A 22,337-nucleotide genomic window follows, 5' to 3' on the forward strand; every position below is an offset into this window, starting at 1 on the left:
CACACGATTAGTCTGTAATCTTATGAGACAGAACTGTACAGAAGACACAGTGACATCAGTGTGTCTTTTTGTGTATGTGTTTGTGTGTATTTACCAATTTTTCTGGTTCAGCACTCAAGCGCCTTATGACTGACTCTTGCTTTGAGATGGTTTGCTCTAACTCTTCCATTTCCTTATACAACTGTAGTATTTCTCTTTTCTTTTCCTCCATCTCTTTCGTCACTCCTGCCGCCTCCTCTTCTACTCTTTTCTGGGGGAGAGATTAAAGATTTATCTTTACTGTAGATACTTTACGTTTTAAAACAGGGATAATGTACAATTTCAAGAAATGCACCCATTTTGTCTTCAAACATTAACCAAAATAACTCCAGATCTATCTCGATGACCGATGATGGTTGAAAAAACACATTCAATACTATGATAGCTTTCTTACCCTCATCTTCCTCATATCAAAGCTCAGATTAGGCATTTGTGCAGTACACAAAGGTTGTGCTGTTTATGATCTGAAACCGTACACAGATCTGGAAACAGACACAGATTAAAACGGATATAAAACTGCACACTTAGCTGATTCAAAATTGCACACTGATCAAAAGCTGTAGACTGATGCAAAAAACGTAAATCGACCAATATCACTATATTAAAGCAACGAGTCAAGTAGGACGAGTTTAGCCTTTGAAGTCTGCGGCTCTGTGACGTGTCGAATAGAATGCATTCCGATGACGTCACACAGCAGCGCTTCAAAGAATAGAATTATTGTTTTGATTTAAAATTTTAAAAGAGAGAATGACCTGTGTTTATATGGTCACCACAAGAAGTCCATGAGAGGAATGTAGATTAGATTACTTGTTGTAATAATGCATATTAATAGTTTGTGTCTACAAAAAATACAATAGCCTAAAAAGGGTTCTTAATTTATTTGTAAATTAATAATTGTAAATTAAAATAAACATAATTAAAATTTAAAGTTAAAATAACTACCCTTTAGGTTGAATTTAAGTGCATATCTTCGAATGGACTTATCATATGATGGGTACAATCCCACTGACATAAGATTATACAGTGATTCCCACTGTATCTTCCATAGCTGTCAAAAAATGAAGTGCCATTTTCAATTATCTGAGAATGTTTCATGAGCTGTATGATGTTTTTGACACATTGCAGTACATTATTTTATAGATTATGAAAAAAAGAGAAATTCTATGTATCAGCAAATAACTCAGCAATACTTAAGAGTTTTTCAAAGTGGATACATTCACTGTAAAGTTCAGACTCTAAGCTTTCAAATGACATCAACTTTGTGTTTATCAAGGCAAGATTTTTGAAAAATATGGTAATAAATATTTTCGCAGCTAGGTGGCGCCTGCTGGCGGTACACTTGGTTTTAGAGGGATTACTCAGCACTCGTTAGGAATTAATACATTTAATTAGATGCATTAAAAAGCTGAGATTCTAAGCTTTAAAATGATATATAATTTGTGTTGTTCCATTCAGTGGTTGATTAGTAATAAATTGTTTTCTTTCCGAATGGGAATAAATCAAATAAATAAATAAAAAAGCTATAGGCCGCCTATAGGCGGTTATAGGACATGACACAAATTAATAAATTTTGAAGCCACTAGGTGGCGCTCTTCTCACTTGAAATATATATATTTTTTTAGGCCTGCACTCTAATTTGATGTGAAATGTTGCATTTATTGAAAAATAAAATAAAATAAATAAAATAAAAATATATATATTAATTCTAATGGAAAAAATAGCTCATAAAAATTACATAATTAATGCAAAGTATCATAAAAAATTCTAAAAATTCTATATAATAATCAGAAAACATTATAGAACAAAACAATATTTGATTGGTTATCCTAGGACAAAGTTAAGTACAATTTTAAGGCTTCGCCCGTTTTCGGGCGGGAGGAAGCTAAGTGTGACCCAATTATGAAGAAGCCCAGAGGGTTAATGGCGTATTTTTATGAATGAAAACTGCTGTCACTTTAAGAGCTGACGCTGCTGACAGAGACGCGGATCTCACACGCCTCCTTCATTTGACTTTATTTAACTCATTTCAGACTGATCTTAGGGGGGACATTGACTAAAGCGTGTGTTTATATTTTACACCAAGCAGTCAAATCATATGCCCCGGCCATAGCCTAACTTTTTCATGAAAAATGCTAAGATGATCACTGCTGCTAGCTGGCTGCGTATGAATGTGACCGTACACAGTTCTCATTACTGCTATATATCTTGGTATAATAAAAATTAGAAGCTGAATTTGCCGGTTGATAACAGACACAGAGCGTCCGGTGAGAGACTTTTACCAGAGATGATCTGGTATACGGGAATAACCCATTTATTATCACCACAACTCAGTACACTGAATAAATTCTGCTTTACATGTGTGTGTGGTTTTCTATGAAATAAAGATATAAGAAAAAAATATTTAAGTACAAATAACAATAACAAATAATAGTAGTCACAAACACAATAAACTTAACAGTAATCTTCCCAATGAATATTAAATTACAATGATTAATATAGTACAATAGGAAAACCAAATGTGCCATGATATGGAGTTCACTGGTCATTACTGCTGAATAAACCCTGTTTTTGAGGATGGCCCATTGATCTTCCACCAGTTTTGCAACAGAAATATTTATTAAGTGCATTTTGCGCCATGTTTCCATGGGAACAGTTTTAAAAAGAAAAGTAGAGCCCATGTCCTGACAACAAAAAAGGTGAGATGATGGTGAGATCGGATCTCCGTGAGGATCATATCATGTCAGACTCCTTGTACATTCAAAAATCTCATGGATTATTACAATTAATGGCAAAATTAATGTTTGGAAATGTAAACTGCAATGTGAATCAAGACTTTTGCACAATATATATATATACATTATATATATATACTGTGCAAACATCTTGATTCACATTCATGTTATCAGAAATTAACATTGTCACTTGTTAGAATTGTGTTCTATATATATATATATATATATATATATATATATATATATATATATATATATATATATATATATATATCAAGAATTGATTTCTTGCTAAATGAAATTCCAATTTCACATCAGAAACACAATTCTAACAAATGACAATGTTAATTTCTGATAACATGAATGTGATTGTTACTGTAAAAAAGCCATTTTAGATATCTGAAATTACTCTCCTAATTATCTCTCATGACCCCCCATCTAAAACCTTTTTCCTTTACTGAGATCTAGACTGCTTTCTATTAAATCTTTATTTTTAACAGTCAGATATGATAAGAAGAGTTGTGCTCCCCTGTGGCTAAAGGCAGATGCTCATCCCATCATGTGTTTCGCCCTCAGGTGGAAGTGAGCTTTGTCTATTCACACTACACCCTGAATGACACACTATACAAAAGCCTTTTGTTATCAGGACATGGGCTCTACTTTTCTTTTTAAAACTGTTTTGAGCTTTGAGATGATGAGGTTGAAGGTAAGAAAGCTATCATAGTATTGAATGTGTTTTTTCAACCATCATCGGTCATCGAGATAGATATGGAGTTATTTTGTTTAATGTTTGAAGACAAAACGGGTGCATTTCTTGAAATTGTACATTATCCCTGTTTTAAAACCTAAAGTATCTACAGTAAAGATAACCCCCCTTTACAGTATGCTACTGAAAGCTAATTTCATTTTAATTTCAGTATTTATTTTCATTTTAATGTGCTTTACAATGTATTACTAAGGTGTGTGTCTTTCCAAACCCGTAAGACTTGTTCATCTTCAGAACTCAAATGAAGATCTTTTTTAATGAAATCTTTCTCTCTGCACAGCCTACAGCCACACACAACACAACTACTAAAGGTCTTTAAGGTAATCCAGGAGACTCCTCCAGCGGTTTAACTTTAGTTTGATGAAGAAACACAAGTGCTTTGTGTGTGCTGAGAAAAAAATTTGCATTAGCACCATGATGCATGTGTGTTAAACATACTTTGTGTGAATGGGCTTTTAGCTTCATAAAATTGAGGTTAAACCCCTGGAGTCACATGGATTACTTTAATGATGCCCAGAGCCGGCTCTCCCTATAAGCGAACTAAGCGGCTGCTTAGGGCCCCGCCGCCACTAGAGGGCCCCCTAACTACATATGGTACTCGCCGGTGTCGCCGCGTTTTAACTGTCAACCAACCGTGTGAAATCGTTTTCTTCCCTGGACTTGGATATTTGACCGCAAAAATGAAATCGGGTGCAGAAAAAAGGAGAAAAAAAATCCCATTATAGCAGAGCTACTACTCTAACGAAATCCACATTTTAATAAGTTTTTACTGTAGAATTATTTTTGCATTAATTTTTGAACTTGGCACATTACACAATGCACAAAGAGCTGCCTATTGCATTTTCTGCACAATTCGCGGTGCTATTTCACAGCAGCCTCGGAGGGTGCGTTAAATTGGACATTATCCCATTATAGTAGAGCTACTACTCTAACGAAATACAAATTTTAAGCAGTTTTTACTGTAGAATTATTTTTGTATGATTTTTTAAACTTGGCACTTTACACAATGCACAAAGAGCTGCCTATTGCATTTTCTGCACAATTCGCGGCGCTGTTTCTCGGCAACCAGACGGTGCGTTAAAGTGGACATTATCCCATAGTAGAGGCACTATAACGAAATCCACATTTTAAGCAGTTTTAACTGTAGAATTATTTTTGTATGAACTACATGTAATGTGCAACAATGACTCTGTAAAATGTAAAAAGTGTTACCAAGAGTTTTTATTAGATTTATGTAGCCTATTTATTACTAAACATTTTATATATACATTTGGCTAATGATTGTTCGCTGAAATATTATTTTTGTAGTTGGAATATATAGAAAAATAAATACCAACTCAAACTAGAATCTTTTGCAGAATTTTTAATCTCTTTGATACATCAATATAGAAGAATGTGTTTAAATCACTTTAGAAGGAAGCATAGAAATTAGCCTACTGGTCCAACTTCTCCCTCTTTTTAAAGTGTGGAAAAGGGAAAAGAAGTTCAAAGATCGAGACTCCGGCAACACTTGTAGTAGGCCTATATGCAACAACTTTATTGAAGACTTTTTAATACTAAAGGTTTAAATCTGTAATCTTTACTTTTACTGTTTCAGTGAGTGTACTTTAATAAGCAGTAAAGTAATTGTGGGCAATCATGTTAAAAGAGGTACAGATGAAATGTGGAAGGGTTAGATTGTATACAGTTGCTGGTTTGCGGTGGCAATACTCCATTATTCACTACAAGGCAGGGCCCCAAAATTATCCTGCTTAGGGCCCCCAGATTTACAGAGCCGGCCCTGATGATGCCTTTACTACTTGTGAAAGTGCTAGTTGTGTAGGCTGTCAGTGGAGTGACAGAAAGTTCTCAGATTTCATTAAAATATCTTCATTTGTTTTCCGAAGATAAACACAAGTGTTACAGGTTTGGAATGACATGAGGATGAGTAATTCATGACAGTTTTCATTTTTGGGTGAACTAACCATTTAACCCTGGTAGTGTTTTCAAAAGTACCGACTTCGGTACCTAGTCAGTACTGACATTTTAAAAATGTGACGCTTTCAGTGCAGTTGAGCGAAATCATAAACACCTCTGATTGGCCATCGTGTTCACGCGCTCATCGGATATGTCTGTGATTGTCTACAATGATCAACGCACGGGAGCGTTTGAGAACACACGGAAGTGTTTGAAAGTGTTTTGAAAGCACAAGCAGCCGTCTATCAGCACCAGCGGACTGATCCTGCTTTCAAACGCTCCTGTGTGTATCTGTGTAAGCGCTCACTGAAGTGTGTCATTGATGTATATTAAAAATGTTTTGAAGCGCTGATCATTGTAGCCAATCAAAGACATATTTGATGAGCGCGTGAATACAATGGCCATTCCGAGGTGTTTACGATTCTGCTCAACAGCGCTCAAAGAGTCACATTTTCAAAATTTCAGTATCGACTTGGTACCTCCTATACTCCTTGGTACTTGCTATACTCCTCCTTGAACTGCCACCTTACCGTGGTGGAGGGGTTTGAGTACCTGAAGGATCCTAGGAGCTATGTTGTCAGGGGATATATGCCCCTGGTAGGATCTCCCAAGGCAAACAAGTCCTAGGTGACGGGTCAGACTAAGAGCGGTTCATTAACCCTTTATGAAGAAATTTAAAATGAGGACCGTGACGTCGCCCCGGCATGGCGCAGCCGGGGCCCCACCCTGGAGCCGGGTCCCCCCATGGGGCCCGGCCGGGCTCAGCCCGAAGGAGCGACGTGCGGCCACCCTCCCGTGGGCTCACCACCGGCTGGAGGGACCGTAAGGGGCCGGTGCAAAGTAGATCGGGCGGCAGTCGAAGGCACGGGCCTCGACAATCCGATCCCTGGACACGGAAACTCTAGGAATGTCACCTCGCTGGCGGGGAAGGAGCCTGAGATTGTGCGTGAGGTTGAGAGGTACCGACTAGAGATAGTCGGGCTCACCTCCACGCACGGCTTGGACTCTGGAACCACACTCCGTGGGAGAGGATGGACTCTTTATCACTCTGGAGTTGCCCATGGTGAGAGGCGGCGAGCTGGTGTGGGTCGGGGATAGGTCTCTCACTGTCGTGTGTGCCTACGGGCCGAACTTTATTTATCCATCAGTGCACGTGGCACCAGGACACCCTAGGCCGGAGGTCGATGATCAACTTTGTGACGCGTCTTCCATTGAGGAAGCAGAGGCTGAGGGCTCGGAGGTGGACCATCACCCAAGCTGAAGTCACCGAGGTAGTCAAGAAGCTCCTCTGTGGCAAGGCACTGGGGGTGGATGAGATCCGCCCTGAGTACCTCAAGACTCTGGATGTTGTTGGGCTGTCTTGGCTGAAACGCCTCTGCAGCATCGCATGGCGGTCGGGGACAGTACCTTTGGAATGGCAGACCGAGGTGGTGGTCCCTCTTTTTAAGAAGGGGGACCGGAGGGTGTGTTCCAACTACAGGGGGATCACACTTCTCAGCCTCCCCGGGAAAGTCTATGCCAGGGTACTGGAGAGGAGAATATGGCCAATAGTAGAGGAACAGGAGGAACAGTGCGGTTTTCTTCCTGGTCGTGGAACATTGGACCAGCTCTATACCCTCTTCACATGTGCTTTTTGGATTTGGAGAAGACATTCAACTGTGTCCCTCGCAGCGTCCTGTGGAGGGTGCTCTGGGAGTATGGGTCCCTGTACGACCAGAGCAGGAGTTTGGTTCGCAATGCCGGCAGTAAGTCAGAGATGGTCCTCACTGCAGAACATGAAATCAATTACCTAAACCTACCCATCTCCACCCCCTGATCCCTAAACCCACCCCTAAACCTACCAATCTCCACCCCTTATATCTGGATCCAACTCCTCCCCCTGGATCTCGTGTACTGCAGTGAGGTGCTACTAGTAAGTCAGACTGTTTCCCGGTGCATGTTGGACTACGGCAGGGCTGCCCTTTATCACCAGTTCTGTTCATAATTTTTATGGACAGAATTTCTAGGCGCAGCCAGGGGCCGGAGGGTGTCAGGTTTGGGGACCACACGATTTCGTCTCTGCTTTTTGCAGATGATGTTGTCGTGCTGGCTCCAGGACCTTCAGCATGCACTGGGACGGTTTGCAGCCGAGTGTGAAGCGGCTGGAATGAGAATCAGCACCTCCAAATCCGAGGCCATGGTTCTCAGTCGGAAAAGGGTGGCTTGCCCACTTCAGGTTGGTGGAGAGTTCCTGCCTCAAGTGGAGGAGTTTAAGTATCTTGGGGTCTTATTCATGAGTGAGGGAAGGACGGAACGGGAGATTGACAGACGGATCGGTGCAGCTTCTGCAGTAATGTGGTCGATGTACCGGTCTGTCGTGGTGAAGAAAGAGCTGAGCTACAAGGCAAAGCTCTCGATTTACCGGTCAATCTACGTTCCTACTCTCATCTAGGGTCATGAGCTGTGGGTCATGACCAAAAGTACAAGATCCCGGATACAGGCGGCCGAAATGAGCTTTCTCCACAGGGTGGCTGGGCGATCCCTTAGAGATAGAGTGAGGAGCTTGGTCACTCATGAGGAGTTCAGAGTAGAGCCGCTGCTCCTCCACATCGAGAGGGGCCAGCTGAGGTGGCTCGGGCATCTGTTCCGGAGGCCTCCTGGACGCCTTCCCGGGGAGGTCTTCCAGGCATGTCCCACCGGGAGGAGACCCCGGCGAAGACCTAGGACATGCTGGAGGGATAATGTCTCCCGGCTGGCCTAGGAATGCCTCAGTGTCCCCCCGGAAGAGCTGGAAGAAGTGCCTGGGGAGAGGGAAGTCTATGATTATGAATGCTGCTCATGATCCATAAAGGTTGAAACTGTATTTTCACCCCCCCCCCCCCCCTCCTTTCAGACTACACCTGCATCCTTTTGAAGATTCTGGCATGTTCTTGGCCTGTTCCTGTTCTAATTACTTGCCAGGTTTTGACTTCGATTGACTTTTATTAAACTAAAATCAACTTCAAAGGTTTTCACATTCTTTACTATTTCTTAAAGGCTGTTTTTAAGGAAACACAAAAAGACTGATTATTCTATTGGACGTAGTTCAGTTGTTATGATTTGCTAAATTAAACTGTGTCAATAAATTGTGTTTATTTTTTGCACAACTGTTTTTTTTTTCCTTGGGAAAATCATATAAATGAAATATTACAATACCATTTATTGTAAAAAAAATTTTGTACAGATATTAAACAAGTACAGATAAGTAATAATAAGTAAAGATATAAATATTAAAGTTAATGAAGAATATGTAACTTAGAAAACAGTAATGAAACTGCAGGATTACGGTACACACCTGGAAACCCTGCTGCCAGTATTTTACCGTTAAATTATAGAAAAGTTGTAATATAGATTACGGTAATGAAAGTGAATGAAAGTGAATGAAAGATTACAGTACACAGCTGGGAACCCTGCTGCCAGTATTTTACTGTTAATTTCCAGGTAATTTTTTTTTACAAAGTTTGTCTTTAAATAGTTTGATATCAATAAATATTGGGAAATGACTACAAAATGTGTGCATTCATTATGCTTTTGTTACCTTGTTTACTCCTATACTTAAACTGGTGGATCTCGGAATGGCAAGGTTGCAGGGTCCATTTCCAGGAAACACAGAAGTAATTAATTGTATACCTTTAATACACTATAAATACACTGTGATTGTGATGGAAGAACTTTATATGTATAGTAGATGCACTTATCTTTGGTCAAAAAATACTGCATGCTTGAATAATTATCAGAGGAGTAGTTTTTGTGCGCAAAGGAAACATTTCTGAATGATTTTATTATTTATTTCTCATAGAGTAGCCAACTGGAACATTTCTGAAAAGCCTAAATGTTAATGTCTATGGAAACCATTCGACCTTTGCTTGGAGAAAACAATGTTTCACTGTAATCAACAAATGTACTGGTGCATCAGGTTGACCCCTCAAAGGAATCTGTCATTTTTAAATGTTAGTTGTATATTTAACTGATGATAATCTATTCCTTCACCACATTTTCCACTATAAGAACCTGGAAGATCCTGTCATAAATTACCATATATGGACAAGTAAGTGTGACCTCTGCTCTTGCATTTTAAAAAAGCTTTATGTTGCAAAGTATGTTTTGCTGTTATTATTACTTCAGTAATATCTTCAGTTAACAATGATCTCTGAGCTGCTGTGAGTGAGTGGAGGCGGGGATCATTTGCATATTCATAGAACTGCGTACACTGAATGAGGCAAGGGTGTAGAGTTACATTCAAGATATTTTAAAGGGGTCATCGGATACCCATTTTCCACAAGCTGGTATGATTCTTTAGGGTCTTCATATAAAGTTTGTAACATACTTTGGTTAAAATTCCTCAATGGTTGTGTAAAACAACCCCCTTTTACCTCTTCAAAAACAGCTCTGTTCACAGCGACCTGTTTAAGTCCATGTCTCTTTAAATGATAATGAGCAACTGCTCACCCCACCCCTCTCTTCCGTGGGGCGTGTCCACACAAGACTGCCTTGCCGACAGTTTACAAATGGCTGAGGGCGGAAATATGCTAATACGAGACAGTCCGTCAGTGGTTGTGGGCGGAGCATGAGCAATATGACATCATAATTCTGTTTCTGTTGGCTGAACAAATCAGTGTTGAGAACTAATTCAAAATTGTACCTAATTCAATACGTGATAGGCCTACCATATAAACACTGAAACACTCTCAGAATAAAAAGGTACAAAAGCTGTCACTTGGACGGTACCCTTTAAAAATGTTCTAATATGTACCATTTAGGTACTAAAATGAGCGTATCATGATAAATCCCTTCAGCAATTATTATTTAAATGAAAATTTGATACCGTGACATGCCTATATATATACATTTTAAACTAAAGTAATATCAATACGTAATTAATTAAAAACAGTTAGAAGCAGAAATATTTAAAAACGTTTACTATTCTTCTTATATTGTCTATTTCTATCCCCTTATAAGATAAAACACATTTGAGAAATTTGCATTGCAGAGTGGGCAGAGTTACTTGAGACTAGAGATAGATATTGTAAAACATAGTGCTCTGTAGCTTTAAATCTAAGCAGACTGAGTTGTTAAAGCTTGCTTCTACGCATGCGCGCGCAAGGTGTTATGGTGATGAAGTTATATGCTTGCATGTTGAACTCCTGCATCTCCTAGTAAAGATATATGTTGTTAAAGGGTTAGTTCGCCCAAAAATTCTGTCATTAATTACTCACCCTCATGTGGTTCCAAACTCGTAGGACCTTTGTTCATCTTCGGAATACAAATTAAAATATTTTTGATGAAATTCTGTCCCTCCATTGACAAGCAACATCATTGCAACTTTCAAGGCCCAGAAAGGTGGTAAAGACATTAGATAGTTAAAATAGTCCATGTGACTACAGTAGTTCAACCTTAATGTTATGAAGCAATGAGAATACCTTTTGTGTGCAAAAAAACCCTAAAATAATGACTTTATTCAACAATCTCTTCTCTTCCATGTCATTTTCCTACGGATTGCCGCTGCTGTCACTACTAGCCGTTTGTCTGCTGTCTGTTAGCGTCATGTCACCTCAGCTAATTCCAGCTGCTGCTGAACTTCGCACCTCTGCCCTGTTTGTACTTTTTTTCCGGATTTATTTCATACAATTTACAATTTTTTATTTCATTACAATTTACATTATACCTTCGCCCACACCTTTGGACAATACGAACTAGCTCTAAAGATGTTTGTGTGTATATTTACATACTAGTTTCCTCACTTATTTCATTGTTATATTTAGAAGACATAATCTATGTGCCTTTTATTCATTATATGGTTTATTTAATGTATATATATATATATCGCTTATCTCTAAGAGCTAAAGTACTCTTTGGGCACATGCGCACATGTGCTAGAAAGAGGGGCTCCATCTCCGTCCTCAATGCAGAAAGGTGTCAAATTTTACCTATAGTATTAATCATTTCTATCAGTGCACTTTTCTATTAGTGGACTGTATGCTTTCTCACTTATTACACATGGTCTTTGTTTCTACCGCTCAGCCCAAATGTGAGCGACTCTCCTGTCATGTGCACTCATGTGGTTTCAAGTGGTCTAGTTTAGGCTAGTCTGTTCTTTTTACCCATCAAGACAAAAGAAATCCCTCCCTTTCTGCTCCTCCGTGACCTCGCTGTCATCCCTCCACACAGCAGGCCTTTCTGTCCGTCATGTGGCACTAATACCATCAATAACCGTGTCAGTGGGGCAAGTCCCGCAGGCTACTTTTATATAAAAAAAATGAACTTGGTTGGTGTCAGTTTTACTAAATAATTTATTGTTCATTTTATTTAACAAAACACAAGTAACTGCATATAATTAATTTAACTCAGTAATTTCAACAAAATACCGCGTCTTGTCATATTTACTTTAGGCGTTTTTGTTCAGTTATCAAATCATTGTTCAGTGAAACACACAAATACAAGAAAACCAAAACGGGATGTCCCTTTGCACACACCGTATGCAAATGCAGCAGCGCCAAAGACAGACGAAGGTTGAGGAGATGACGACGTTGGCGACTTAATTTGTGAGGTATAAATATTTTTGCTTAAATCTTTTTCCATCCTGAAAAATACTGCCAATAAACGTTTTATTACTTCGAGATGTCAGTTTATGTCAGAGAATATACATGTTTTTCATTGTAGATGAGCTGAGCTGTGAAAGGCAGAGGAACCAGATTGAATGCTTTGGAAACTTTGTAAGGTAACGTATTAATATTTTCAAATCATTTGAAATCTCGATCAGTGCTGTCAAAACATAATTAACTGATGTTGAAGACCAAATCGTATTTGCACTTCATGTTATGAGTTTTTGTTGGAGTCTGGGAATGCAGGTTGAGGTTTATTTTTTCTTTCAGTGCATAAAATGGGTGTAACTTAATTATATATATATATATATATATATATATATATATATATATATATATATATATATACAGTGCTATGCATAAGTTTAGGCACCCATGCTAAAGTTGACTAAAAAGAGGAATAAAAAATCATCTTTTGGAAATTGAACTTAATGCCTTAATTTAAAAAATGAGGAAAAATCCAACCTTTAAGGACACCAATTTTCTTTGTGAATGAATAATGTATCGTAAATAAATAAATGTTCTTCCTTAAAATACAGGGTGCATAAGTTTGGACACCCCTATGTTAAATTCCCATAGAGGCAGGCAGATTTTTATTTTTAAGTATTTTTATTTTTTTATTTTTTAGGATACTATGCATCCTGATAAAGTTCCCTTGGCCTTTGGAATTAAAATAGCCCCACATCATCACATAGCCTTCACCATACCTAGAGATTGGCATGGGGTACTTTCCATAAGATCATCTCTCAATGCAAATCAAACCAGCTATTAGGCTAACTGAAATAAAACCATGCCAATCTCAAGGTATGGTGAAGGCTATGTGATGATGTGGGGCTATTTTAATTCCAAAGGCCAAGGGAACTTTATCAGGATGCATAGTATCCTAAAAAAAATTTTTTTTTAAATACTTAAAAATAAAAATCTGCCTGCCTCTATGGGAATTTAACATAGGGGTGTCCAAACTTATGCACCCTGTATTTTAAGGAAGAACATTTATTTATTTACGATACATTATTCATTCACAAAGAAAATTGGTGTTCTTAAAGGTTGGATTTTTCCTATTTTTTTTAATTAAGGCATTAAGTTCAATTTCCAAAAGATGATTTTTTATTCCTCTTTTTAGTCAACTTTAGCATGGGTGCCTAAACTTATGCATAGCACTGTATATATATATATATATATATATATATATATATATATACTGTTTTGTCATTTCTTTCAGTGGATAAAATGTGTTTAACTTGGTTATTTTATATTTTAAAAATAACTGGCCGTGTCTTGTCATCTTAACTTTAGGTGTTTTTGTTCAGTCAACAAATCATTGTTCAGTGAAACGTAAAAAAAAAAACACACAAAAAAAAATGTCCCTTTGCACACACACCGTATGCAAATGTAGCAGCGCCGAAGACAGACGCACGTCGAGGAGATGACGACATTGGCGACTTTGTGAGGTATGAATAGAGGGTTTGCGCCAGGGGGGTAATCCAGCACCCGGAAAGCGTACCATCCCCGGGGGCCGCCATTGGCTAACAAGCCATCATCTGCTGTTAGCAATCCATTGACTCCCATTCATTTTGGCGTCACTTTGACAGCGAATAACTTTACATCTGAGGCGTTTAAAGACTCTATTTGTCCATTGTTTATTTATAAAGAAACACGACAGTGTATATAAGGCTCCATTACCTTGTATCTTACGTTATGGCCCCGTAGAAGCAGTTTTTGTAAAAATAGGCTAACGATTGCATCATAACCACGCGACTCTCTGGAAATTACCGTATAGACAGGAGGAGAAGCTCGCAGTCAGTATATATTTAAATATGCAAAATAAAGTAAGTTAATCAGATTTATGTGCGCGTTTATGTTACAAGTATCAAATCGAAAATGATCTTTTCACGGGCGTAGACAGCATAAACCTACCAATCATTACAGTTTCAGAAAGAAAGCGATCACGTGTTTTATCATGGCAAAAATTTTCTTAAAACGATCGGTTTACAATTGGTTTCACCTAGGGATGCACGATATATCGGCCACCATATCGGTATCGGCCGATATATGTTCATTTATAATGTTATCGTTATCGGCCCAATAAGAAAATTTGGCCGATATGTTAAAGCCGATAAATAATGTATTATTTCCTCCAGCTGAGACACTTCAGATGCGCACTGTTCAACATGATGGGTTTGAATTGCTTGAAATATGATTGGAATCACTTCAAAAAAGGAAAATGCAGTTCAGTGCAACATGTAGAGCGCAAGTCTGTCATATCGGCTACATAAAATTAAAATGAGAACATTATTATAATTATGTGCTTGGGACATGGCTTTTAATGGTGAGATTTTTGTTTTTGTAATCAGGCTCTCAAAAATTCTATAAAGATGTGGATTTAGATTTATCAGCCAATATATCGGTTATCAGCTTTCAAATATAAAAAATTATCGGTTATCGGTATCGGCCAAAATGTTCATATCGGTGCATCTCTAGTTTCACTACCACTTACAATCCGAATGAAATTTTACAATCGGGTCAATAGAGGTGTTTACATGAAGGTTTCAATCCGATTGAGCTCTCAAAATGTGGTTATAACGGATTATAAGGATTCATGTAAACGCAGCTAATGACTGGCTCTGCTTTTCTATTACAATATAACGTTATATGTTTTTATTATATTTTTTTATTGTAGAGCTGTTGCTGAGCTGTGAAAGGCAGATGTACCCGATTTAATAAGTACTTTTGCAAATTAAGGTGATGTATAAATATTTGTAAAATCCTTTGACATCCTTATGACATATTTGTTGGAGTCTGGACATGCATCGTTTGTTTTTTGTTTTTGTCCTGTAGTCTTTTTTTTTATTTTAATCAGTTATGTCAGGGTTATTCACTGCGCGGCTCGCCAAGCTTTAATTTGTGGCTCGCATGGCAGTTACTAATACGGTGATATGATCATGCAGTCAATACAGAAATGTCATAAAACATTAAAAACAAACAGGGCTAAAACGTAACCCATTAAAAAAACTCATCTGCTCTATTACAAATAATTTATATTCATACTCAAAACAGCGGCATTAGATAAAAACATAGGTGACACTATAAGATATTTAAACTTGCTATGCCCTTACGTCCATAACACTGACTCACTGCGGAGTTGCCAGTTTTGGCGGTCACTCCTAGCCTGGAAATCCAGACCTAAATCTGAAAGATTAATGGTCTGGCATCGACTAATGAAAATCGGCCAGCTCGAGGGGCGGCACCAAGCATGCCTTTGAAAATCTCACAGCACGCAACTGGATAACACTACGACCAATCACAACAAGCCCCATACGCTTAGCTACCAGCGGAGCTAACTGGTAGATCAGACTCTTACCGTATCCGGTCGGCAAAACAGCAAAAACACCCTTCTTGCAAAGGAACGATTCGATCGCCGTCTTCTGTTCCTCTTTTAGATAAAAAGCCAAGTCTAAATCTTTCATTGTAGCGGCCAAAGCCGTTTCAAACAACTGGTGTTCATCCATAGCCATCTTGCAATGTTTACTAATGACTTGGACGTCACAGCGCTGTCGTCATGTTTAGCTCGCCTCTGGCCCGCCTATATCAGATAACCCGATGTGATTGGTGCAGCTCGGATACAAGGGCATATTTAATGAGCATCATTACTCGACACCAGAGTAACTCGCTGAGCAAATTCAACTTGTGCTCTCGCGAGAACTCTGGATTACCAGGGTAGGTCTTTCCAGCTCTTAATGCCGAATGTGCTCTTGAATGGTTAGGTACATGATGGGCTAATGTCGAAAAAATAACTTACAGTCATTAAAATATATATTATGCATTCCCTGTATCTATCATAAGCATGCTTGTGAATTTGGAATATATTTGGGCATTTACTAAAAATAAAAATAAAATGTTATGGTAAATTGGAGCAATTCGATTGGAGGAGACTCAACCTGGCACTTCATACGCACATTATAACAACGCTTAGCTACGGTTATTTCCAGCATTTCATGCTAGTTAGCTTGTGTTATATACGGACTGAAATAGGATCGATTTCTTGTTAGACAAAGTCGCGCACCAAGTGGACAGAAACAAAGCAATGTGACAGTGACAAACAAGGGAACTAAAGATTCGGAGCATGGACAACAACTGCAAAAAGATGATGGAGACGGGGTTTGTGGAGAGTCAACTACTGCTGAAAAGAGAAAGGTACGAATCATACAAGATGAGCATAGAAAATTTCAGGAAAAGTGGACAGAGGAATTTTTATTTGTCCTCCACGGATCGAACCCTTTGTGTTTACTATGCAAACAAACCTGCTCTGGTTTCAAGCGAAGTAATTTGGAGCGGCATTTCCAAACGACGCACCCAAAATTTAACGAAAGTTACCCGCCTGGAAGTGTAATAAGGAAAAGAAAAATAGAGCAGCTTTCTTCCTCTCTTTCTGGACAACAAAGGCTCATACACAGGACAGCTTCTACAGCTGAATGTTTAACTAAGGCATCTTTTGAGATCGCGTGGATTTTGGCTCGGGGAAAAAAAACCTTCTCAGACTCAGAAATTGTGAAAGATTGCTTTTTGGCTTTGCAAGGACGCAATTGTTAAGCAAATTAAATGGTTACAATTATCCGATACCACCATAATGAGGCGGATAGAAAACATCGGCAAAGATGTGAGTGACCAGCGTTGTGTGTTAGGGTAAGGTTCCCAAAAGAAAAGTCTTTCAGAGAGGAAATGCTGTGCTTGCTTCCACTTGTTGGCCAAACGAGAGGTGAGGACATTCTGAATGCAATTCTGGCATTTTTTGATGAATAAAATCCCAGTTGGTCAGGTTTAGCAAGTGTGTGCACGGATGGTGCCCCTAGCATGCGAGGAAAGGAGAAGGGGCTTATTGGGCTCATGAAAAAAAGAGAAGAAATACCCAACTTTGTCAGTTTCCACTGCATCATTCATCAGGATTCACTGGTTTCAAAACTGAAAAATAATACATTCAAAGACGTGATGCAAACAGTTGTTCGTGTGGTAAACAGGAGGAGACTCGCTCTCCCAGTTTAAAACTAGATTAAAGATGCATCTCTTCAGCCAGGCATTCATATAATATCTTACAGTTAAATCCGGTCTCTAGTTCATAAACGCCAGAGGAGAACTGGCCCCCGACTGAGCCTGGGTTCTCCCAAGGTTTTTTTTTTCTCCATTAGGTTACGTGATGGAGTTTTTCGGTTCCTTTGCCACTGTTGCCTTTGGCTTGCTCAGTTGGGGATATTTAATTTAATTTAATCAATCAATAATACTATTGATCAGCCTTTTCCACTAGAAACAAACCTTGTTGTATTATTTTAATTTAAAGGGGGGGTGAAATGCTCATTTTCACTCAATCTCCTGTTAATCTTGAGTACCTATAGAGTAATATTGCATCCTTCATATCTCCAAAAAGTATTTTGTTTTATTAAATTTTTAACATAAAGATAGGCTGTACCGAGTCTTTCCGGAAAAAACCGAGCGGCTGGGGGCGGGCCCTATGGGCGAGGCTTAGCTGTGCTAACGCGCCAAGCTAGTGACAACACACAGAGACATTTGTTCAACAAACAGTTTTACTCACCGTCCGGTTCCAACGCACGACCGCGAACCTTTATCATTGTGACTGCTCGATCCTTAAGCATTAGACGATCTGCAAATCCGTAGATCTGGGCTTTGTTTATAAAACAATCATCGTCGAAATGCAGGGAACAAAAGTCTTACACAACTCCGTTTATGCTCAGGAAAACAAACTCCATCCACGGGTTCCTTAACGCTGGGTTCTTTGGGAATCTGTGCAGGGTTGTCTTGCCCTGGCAACCAAAAACACACTTCTTTGGTGACATTGACTTCCCAAAAGCCGTGCAGGGCGCTTTGATGGCGAACTGCTTTCACTCTCTTGCTCTAGTCTACGAGTGCGCGCGCGGCCGCGATCTTACCGGAGAAGTGCCCTTAGGACCCATATAAGGAAATTCCGCCCTATCTTACGTAAGACAGAGCCATGCTCGAAAAAAACTTTCCGAAACTTGTGACAAACCGGAAGGAGTATTTTTGGAACAAAAATACTCCTTCAAACGTACAACTTAGTTTTTGAAACTTTGTCCATGTTTAGCATGGGAATCCAACTCTTTACCAGTGTAAAAAACTCAGTATGCATGAAATAGCATTTCACCCCCCCTTTAATACTGTGAAGCTGCTTTGATACAATCTGTATTGTGAAAAGCGCTATACAAATATACTCGACTTGACTTAAACTTCATAGTCTCCAGAGCGCTGAATCACAGACAGTTCATTGAGGAATATGACACAGAGTATGGTGATTTACTGATGCACAGCGAAGTGAGATGGTTGTCCCGTGGAAAAGTGCTTGAGCGGTTTCTGAGCCTCCTCCCTGAGATTTGCACTTTCCTGGACAGCAAAGGAAAACTGGAGGCAGAGCTGGAAGACCCATGCTGGATCACACAGCTGGCCTTTCTGACTGACATCACCTGTCACCTGAACACTCTCAATTTGCAGCTTCAAGGAAGAGATAAGCCCCCAAGCAACATGCTGAATGTTATCAGAGCATTTCAGAACAAAATAACTTCCCTGTACATACCTGACAGAGAATTCATTCACTTCCCCAAACTCAGAGCTGTCACCACAAATGACAACTTCCTTTCACAAAAAAATCCCTTCCATGTGGATGTGCCATCTCTCACTCCAACTATCACTCTGCTCTGCCCTACTCATCGCGCTGATGTAGAAAGTGAAATGGTTGAACTGCAGACAAAATACATTCTCGAAGTTGAACTCAGAGCAGGTGTTGGTCACTTCTGGAGTTTGGTGTCTGAAGAAGATTTTCCCACTTTGAAGCCACTTGTGCAAAAAGTGAAGTCCTTTTTTGTGAGCACATACACTTGTGAGTCAACATTCTCAACCATGAACACTATTAAGAGGAAACAGAGAAACTGCCTCAGCCAAAGTTCTCCATGTCCACATATATTGAAGTCATGTGCCCACTGGGTCTTCAGAGGCTCAGATGAAGGAACTAAAAAAAGACTTTTGTGTTCAGTTGTACATCCAAACACTGAGCAACTGCCATGTTCGCTCGTTTGCAAGCCATGATGTCTCTCAAGGAAAAACGCATGGTCGTAGCATAGACTGTAAAAAATGGTCGTAGCTCATTTTCTCATGGGTGGGCCAAATCCTCTGGACGGGCAAAGCAGAGAAAGGGGAGGTAACCTTTCCCCGTATGACGACATATAGGGAAGATTCCAGATTGGCCCATCTGAGCTTTCATTTTCTCAAAGGCGGATCAGGATACCCAGGGCTTGGTTTACACCTATAGCCATTTCTAGCCACTGGGGGACCATAGGCAGGCTAGGGGAACTCATATTAATGTTAAAAGACCTCATAAAGTGAAATTTTCATGCCATGGGACCTTTAACATTAAAGGGATAGTTCGGCCAAAATAAAAATTGTCATCATTTCCTCTCAAGTTGTTTTAAACCCGAATAATTTTTTTTCTTCTGTTGAAAACAAAAGTTATTTTGAAGAATGTGGGTAACCAAACACTTGATGTACCCCAGTGACTTCCATAGTATAGTTTTTCCCACTCTGGAAGTCAATGGGGACCAGCAACTGTTTGAATAGCCACATTCCTCAAAATATCTTCTTTTTTGCTCTGCACAAGAGAGAAATTAATACAGGTTTGAAACAACTTTAGGGTGAGTAAATAATAACAGAATTTGCATTTTTGGTGAACTATTCCTGGAAGGACAAACGGCAGCAGGTTTACTATAGGCTACCCTCACTTTAAGACCGGCACTCATCTAATAACGCATATGACACGCACCCGATTTTCCCTCCAATGTTTGCTTTCACTTTAGACATAACCAACTGTGTTTATGTACTGTAAACCTTGTGTGTATTTGACAGTATTAGTGCAATAAGACTCGAAAGATAACTAGTCCAGTAACCAGGCGCTGTTTGACAGGCTTTTAGTTCCTGTGAGCTTCTCGTGTATGCTCAGAAAAGCACATGTTTGAACAGTGTATCAGCACGCGACTAAAATGTTTAACCGGCAAGGCAAATAATGAACTTCTGTGAACTGCAGTGTCCAGTGAGTGTAAAGCCCTATTCGGACGGGATTAACTTTACAAGGGTAGATGGAGTGATGTAATTTTACCACAGGACGTCTGTAATATTAATGGTCAATTCGCACGAGATTAGATATCTCAGTAAAACTAGCAGAAGTGGGAGAGTAACTTGATTTACACACCGCCGTCACTCCTGTCGTCATGTGTGTATTACGTTGCTTCCTGATGTCACGTGCGCAAACACATAGCCTATAACCTATATTTGTATATGTAAAACAGTCCGGTCGAACGATGTATTAACTTCAGATTGGATTGTGTTGGTAATATGCTCTTACCTGACGCTAAAAGATGTTTCGTGCCTCTAACAAGTGTTTTCGATCTTCTTTCTGATCTGAATGGTGTGTGTGAAACACTTGAGTTTTGCCACAGACTCGTCCCAGCGTCTATAACGCGACTGAGTGCTTTTTCAAGCGTCTCCATACTTGAAAAACCACAGAAAACTACTTTTAAACAGGAAATGACGAAATATTTACGTACATATTTACAGCGGGTCTATTCGCACGGGATTAGTATCACCTGAGGTCATTTTTCCGGACCTTTTTACCGAAGGTAAAAGTCGCCGTAATCTTTAATGACATTGTCCATGATGATCACTGAGATTGCACATTTGGACGGGACTAAAATCACTGAGAAGCTCTGGTGATTATTACTTTACCCCACCTCTCCATGTTAAACTAGTCCCATCTGAATAGGGCTTAACTCTACCTCTGCATTAACATATGATGTGAATGTAAGTCACGTTGTACAGAATGTTGGGACAGAGGAGCCAGAACTGCAACTGATAGAGTGCACTGATAGTTGCATGATACTATGATATTTCTTCAAAAGCAGTTCGTGGAGACAATTTAATCGGCCAAGATCAAAAATCGTGATATTGCACACACCTAATGCTATCATAAGTTCACACCAGTAATACTTGTATTAGTGCTGGTTGGACTCTATGGGCCCTATTTTAACGATCTGAAACACAAGTATCAAGCGTGAAACGCAAGTAACTTTGTGGGCGGGTCTCGGGCGCTGTTGCTATTATACCGGCGGGATAAATGACTCTTGCGCCCGACGCAAAGTTAAAATGGGTTGGTCTGAAGTTGCTTCATTATTCATAGGTGTGGTTTGGGCGTAACGTGAAATAAACCAATCAGAGCATCATCTCACATTCCCTTTAAAAGCAGGCGCGCTTGTTCTATAGCGGATTCCTATTATAACGGCGGATTTGCCAGGCGCACGCCAGGAGCGGTTCACAGCCGAGGAGACCGACGTTCTCGTCAGGGACGTTGGGGATGGAGAAACACACCCAAATTATCCCAAATATCTATCTATCTATCTATCTATCTATCTATCTATCTATCTATCTATCTATCTATCTATCTATCTATCTATCGTAATAATGTAGCCTATGATTTGCAAAAATGAAAACTGCTGCGTCTGTGTAGATGAGAGAATCAAAGTGCATGCGCGTTGTGCACACGCTCCATTGATTATGGCCAAGCATGCGCCCTTAAAATAGCATATGAATAACATGCGCAACGCGCCACTGACTTTAAACTAGATTTTTTCGGTCAGTGGCGGAATTGTTTTCTAAACCTGCAAAATAGCATGAGGGAACGTTTGCGCCGGAACATGCCTCCTCTTTGCGCTGAACCGTCCCGGGGAGCACAAGTGTATTTCTTAGTTAACCGACGTGCGTCTGTGGAGGGAAAAGTCCGCTGTGCGCGGGTGCAAAATAGGAATGATACATGCGTCGGTGTACTAAGTCAATTGCGCTGGGTGCAAGATAGGGCCCTATGGGTTAATAGGTGGTGCTATTTTGTAATTTTCACCGCACAATTGCATGCACAACATAAGGCAGTTTGATTCTAAACGTTAAGTTGTATTTTTATTTAAACTAATATTAAAATAAATAATTAAATTACACACTTAAATTAGTTCAAGCAAAAATGAAGGACCCGTTCAGTGTGGTGTCAGAATACAGTGTCTGTAGCCCCTTTCACACAGAAAATACACAAACAATTTGTCCCGGGATCGTTTTAATTTGGTTCATTCACACTGCCAGTGATTTTCCGGAATCTGTGAGTGCGTTCAC

At 39.5% G+C, this 22,337-nt stretch overlaps 1 protein-coding gene across 1 annotated transcript in view; it reads right to left on the bottom strand.

Moving 5' to 3' along the window:
* The window catches only part of LOC307150473 (uncharacterized protein), a 21,217-nt gene extending 463 nt beyond the window's left edge, over positions 1 to 20,754 (bottom strand). Inside the window, exons 1-3 of the mRNA XM_079857747.1 lie at positions 20,530 to 20,754; positions 434 to 521; positions 95 to 250 (exon numbers count right to left, since the gene is read on the bottom strand). Of these exons, the coding sequence (XP_079713873.1) occupies positions 95 to 250; positions 434 to 469 (192 nt within the window). The 5' untranslated portion in view covers positions 470 to 521; positions 20,530 to 20,754. The remainder of the gene's footprint in view (positions 1 to 94; positions 251 to 433; positions 522 to 20,529) is intronic.
* Between the last annotated feature and the right edge of the window lie 1,583 nt (positions 20,755 to 22,337).

The sequence above is a fragment of the Squalius cephalus genome (genome assembly GCF_949319135.1).
Source record: "Squalius cephalus genome assembly, chromosome: 22".
Classification (NCBI taxonomy): domain Eukaryota; kingdom Metazoa; phylum Chordata; class Actinopteri; order Cypriniformes; family Leuciscidae; genus Squalius; species Squalius cephalus.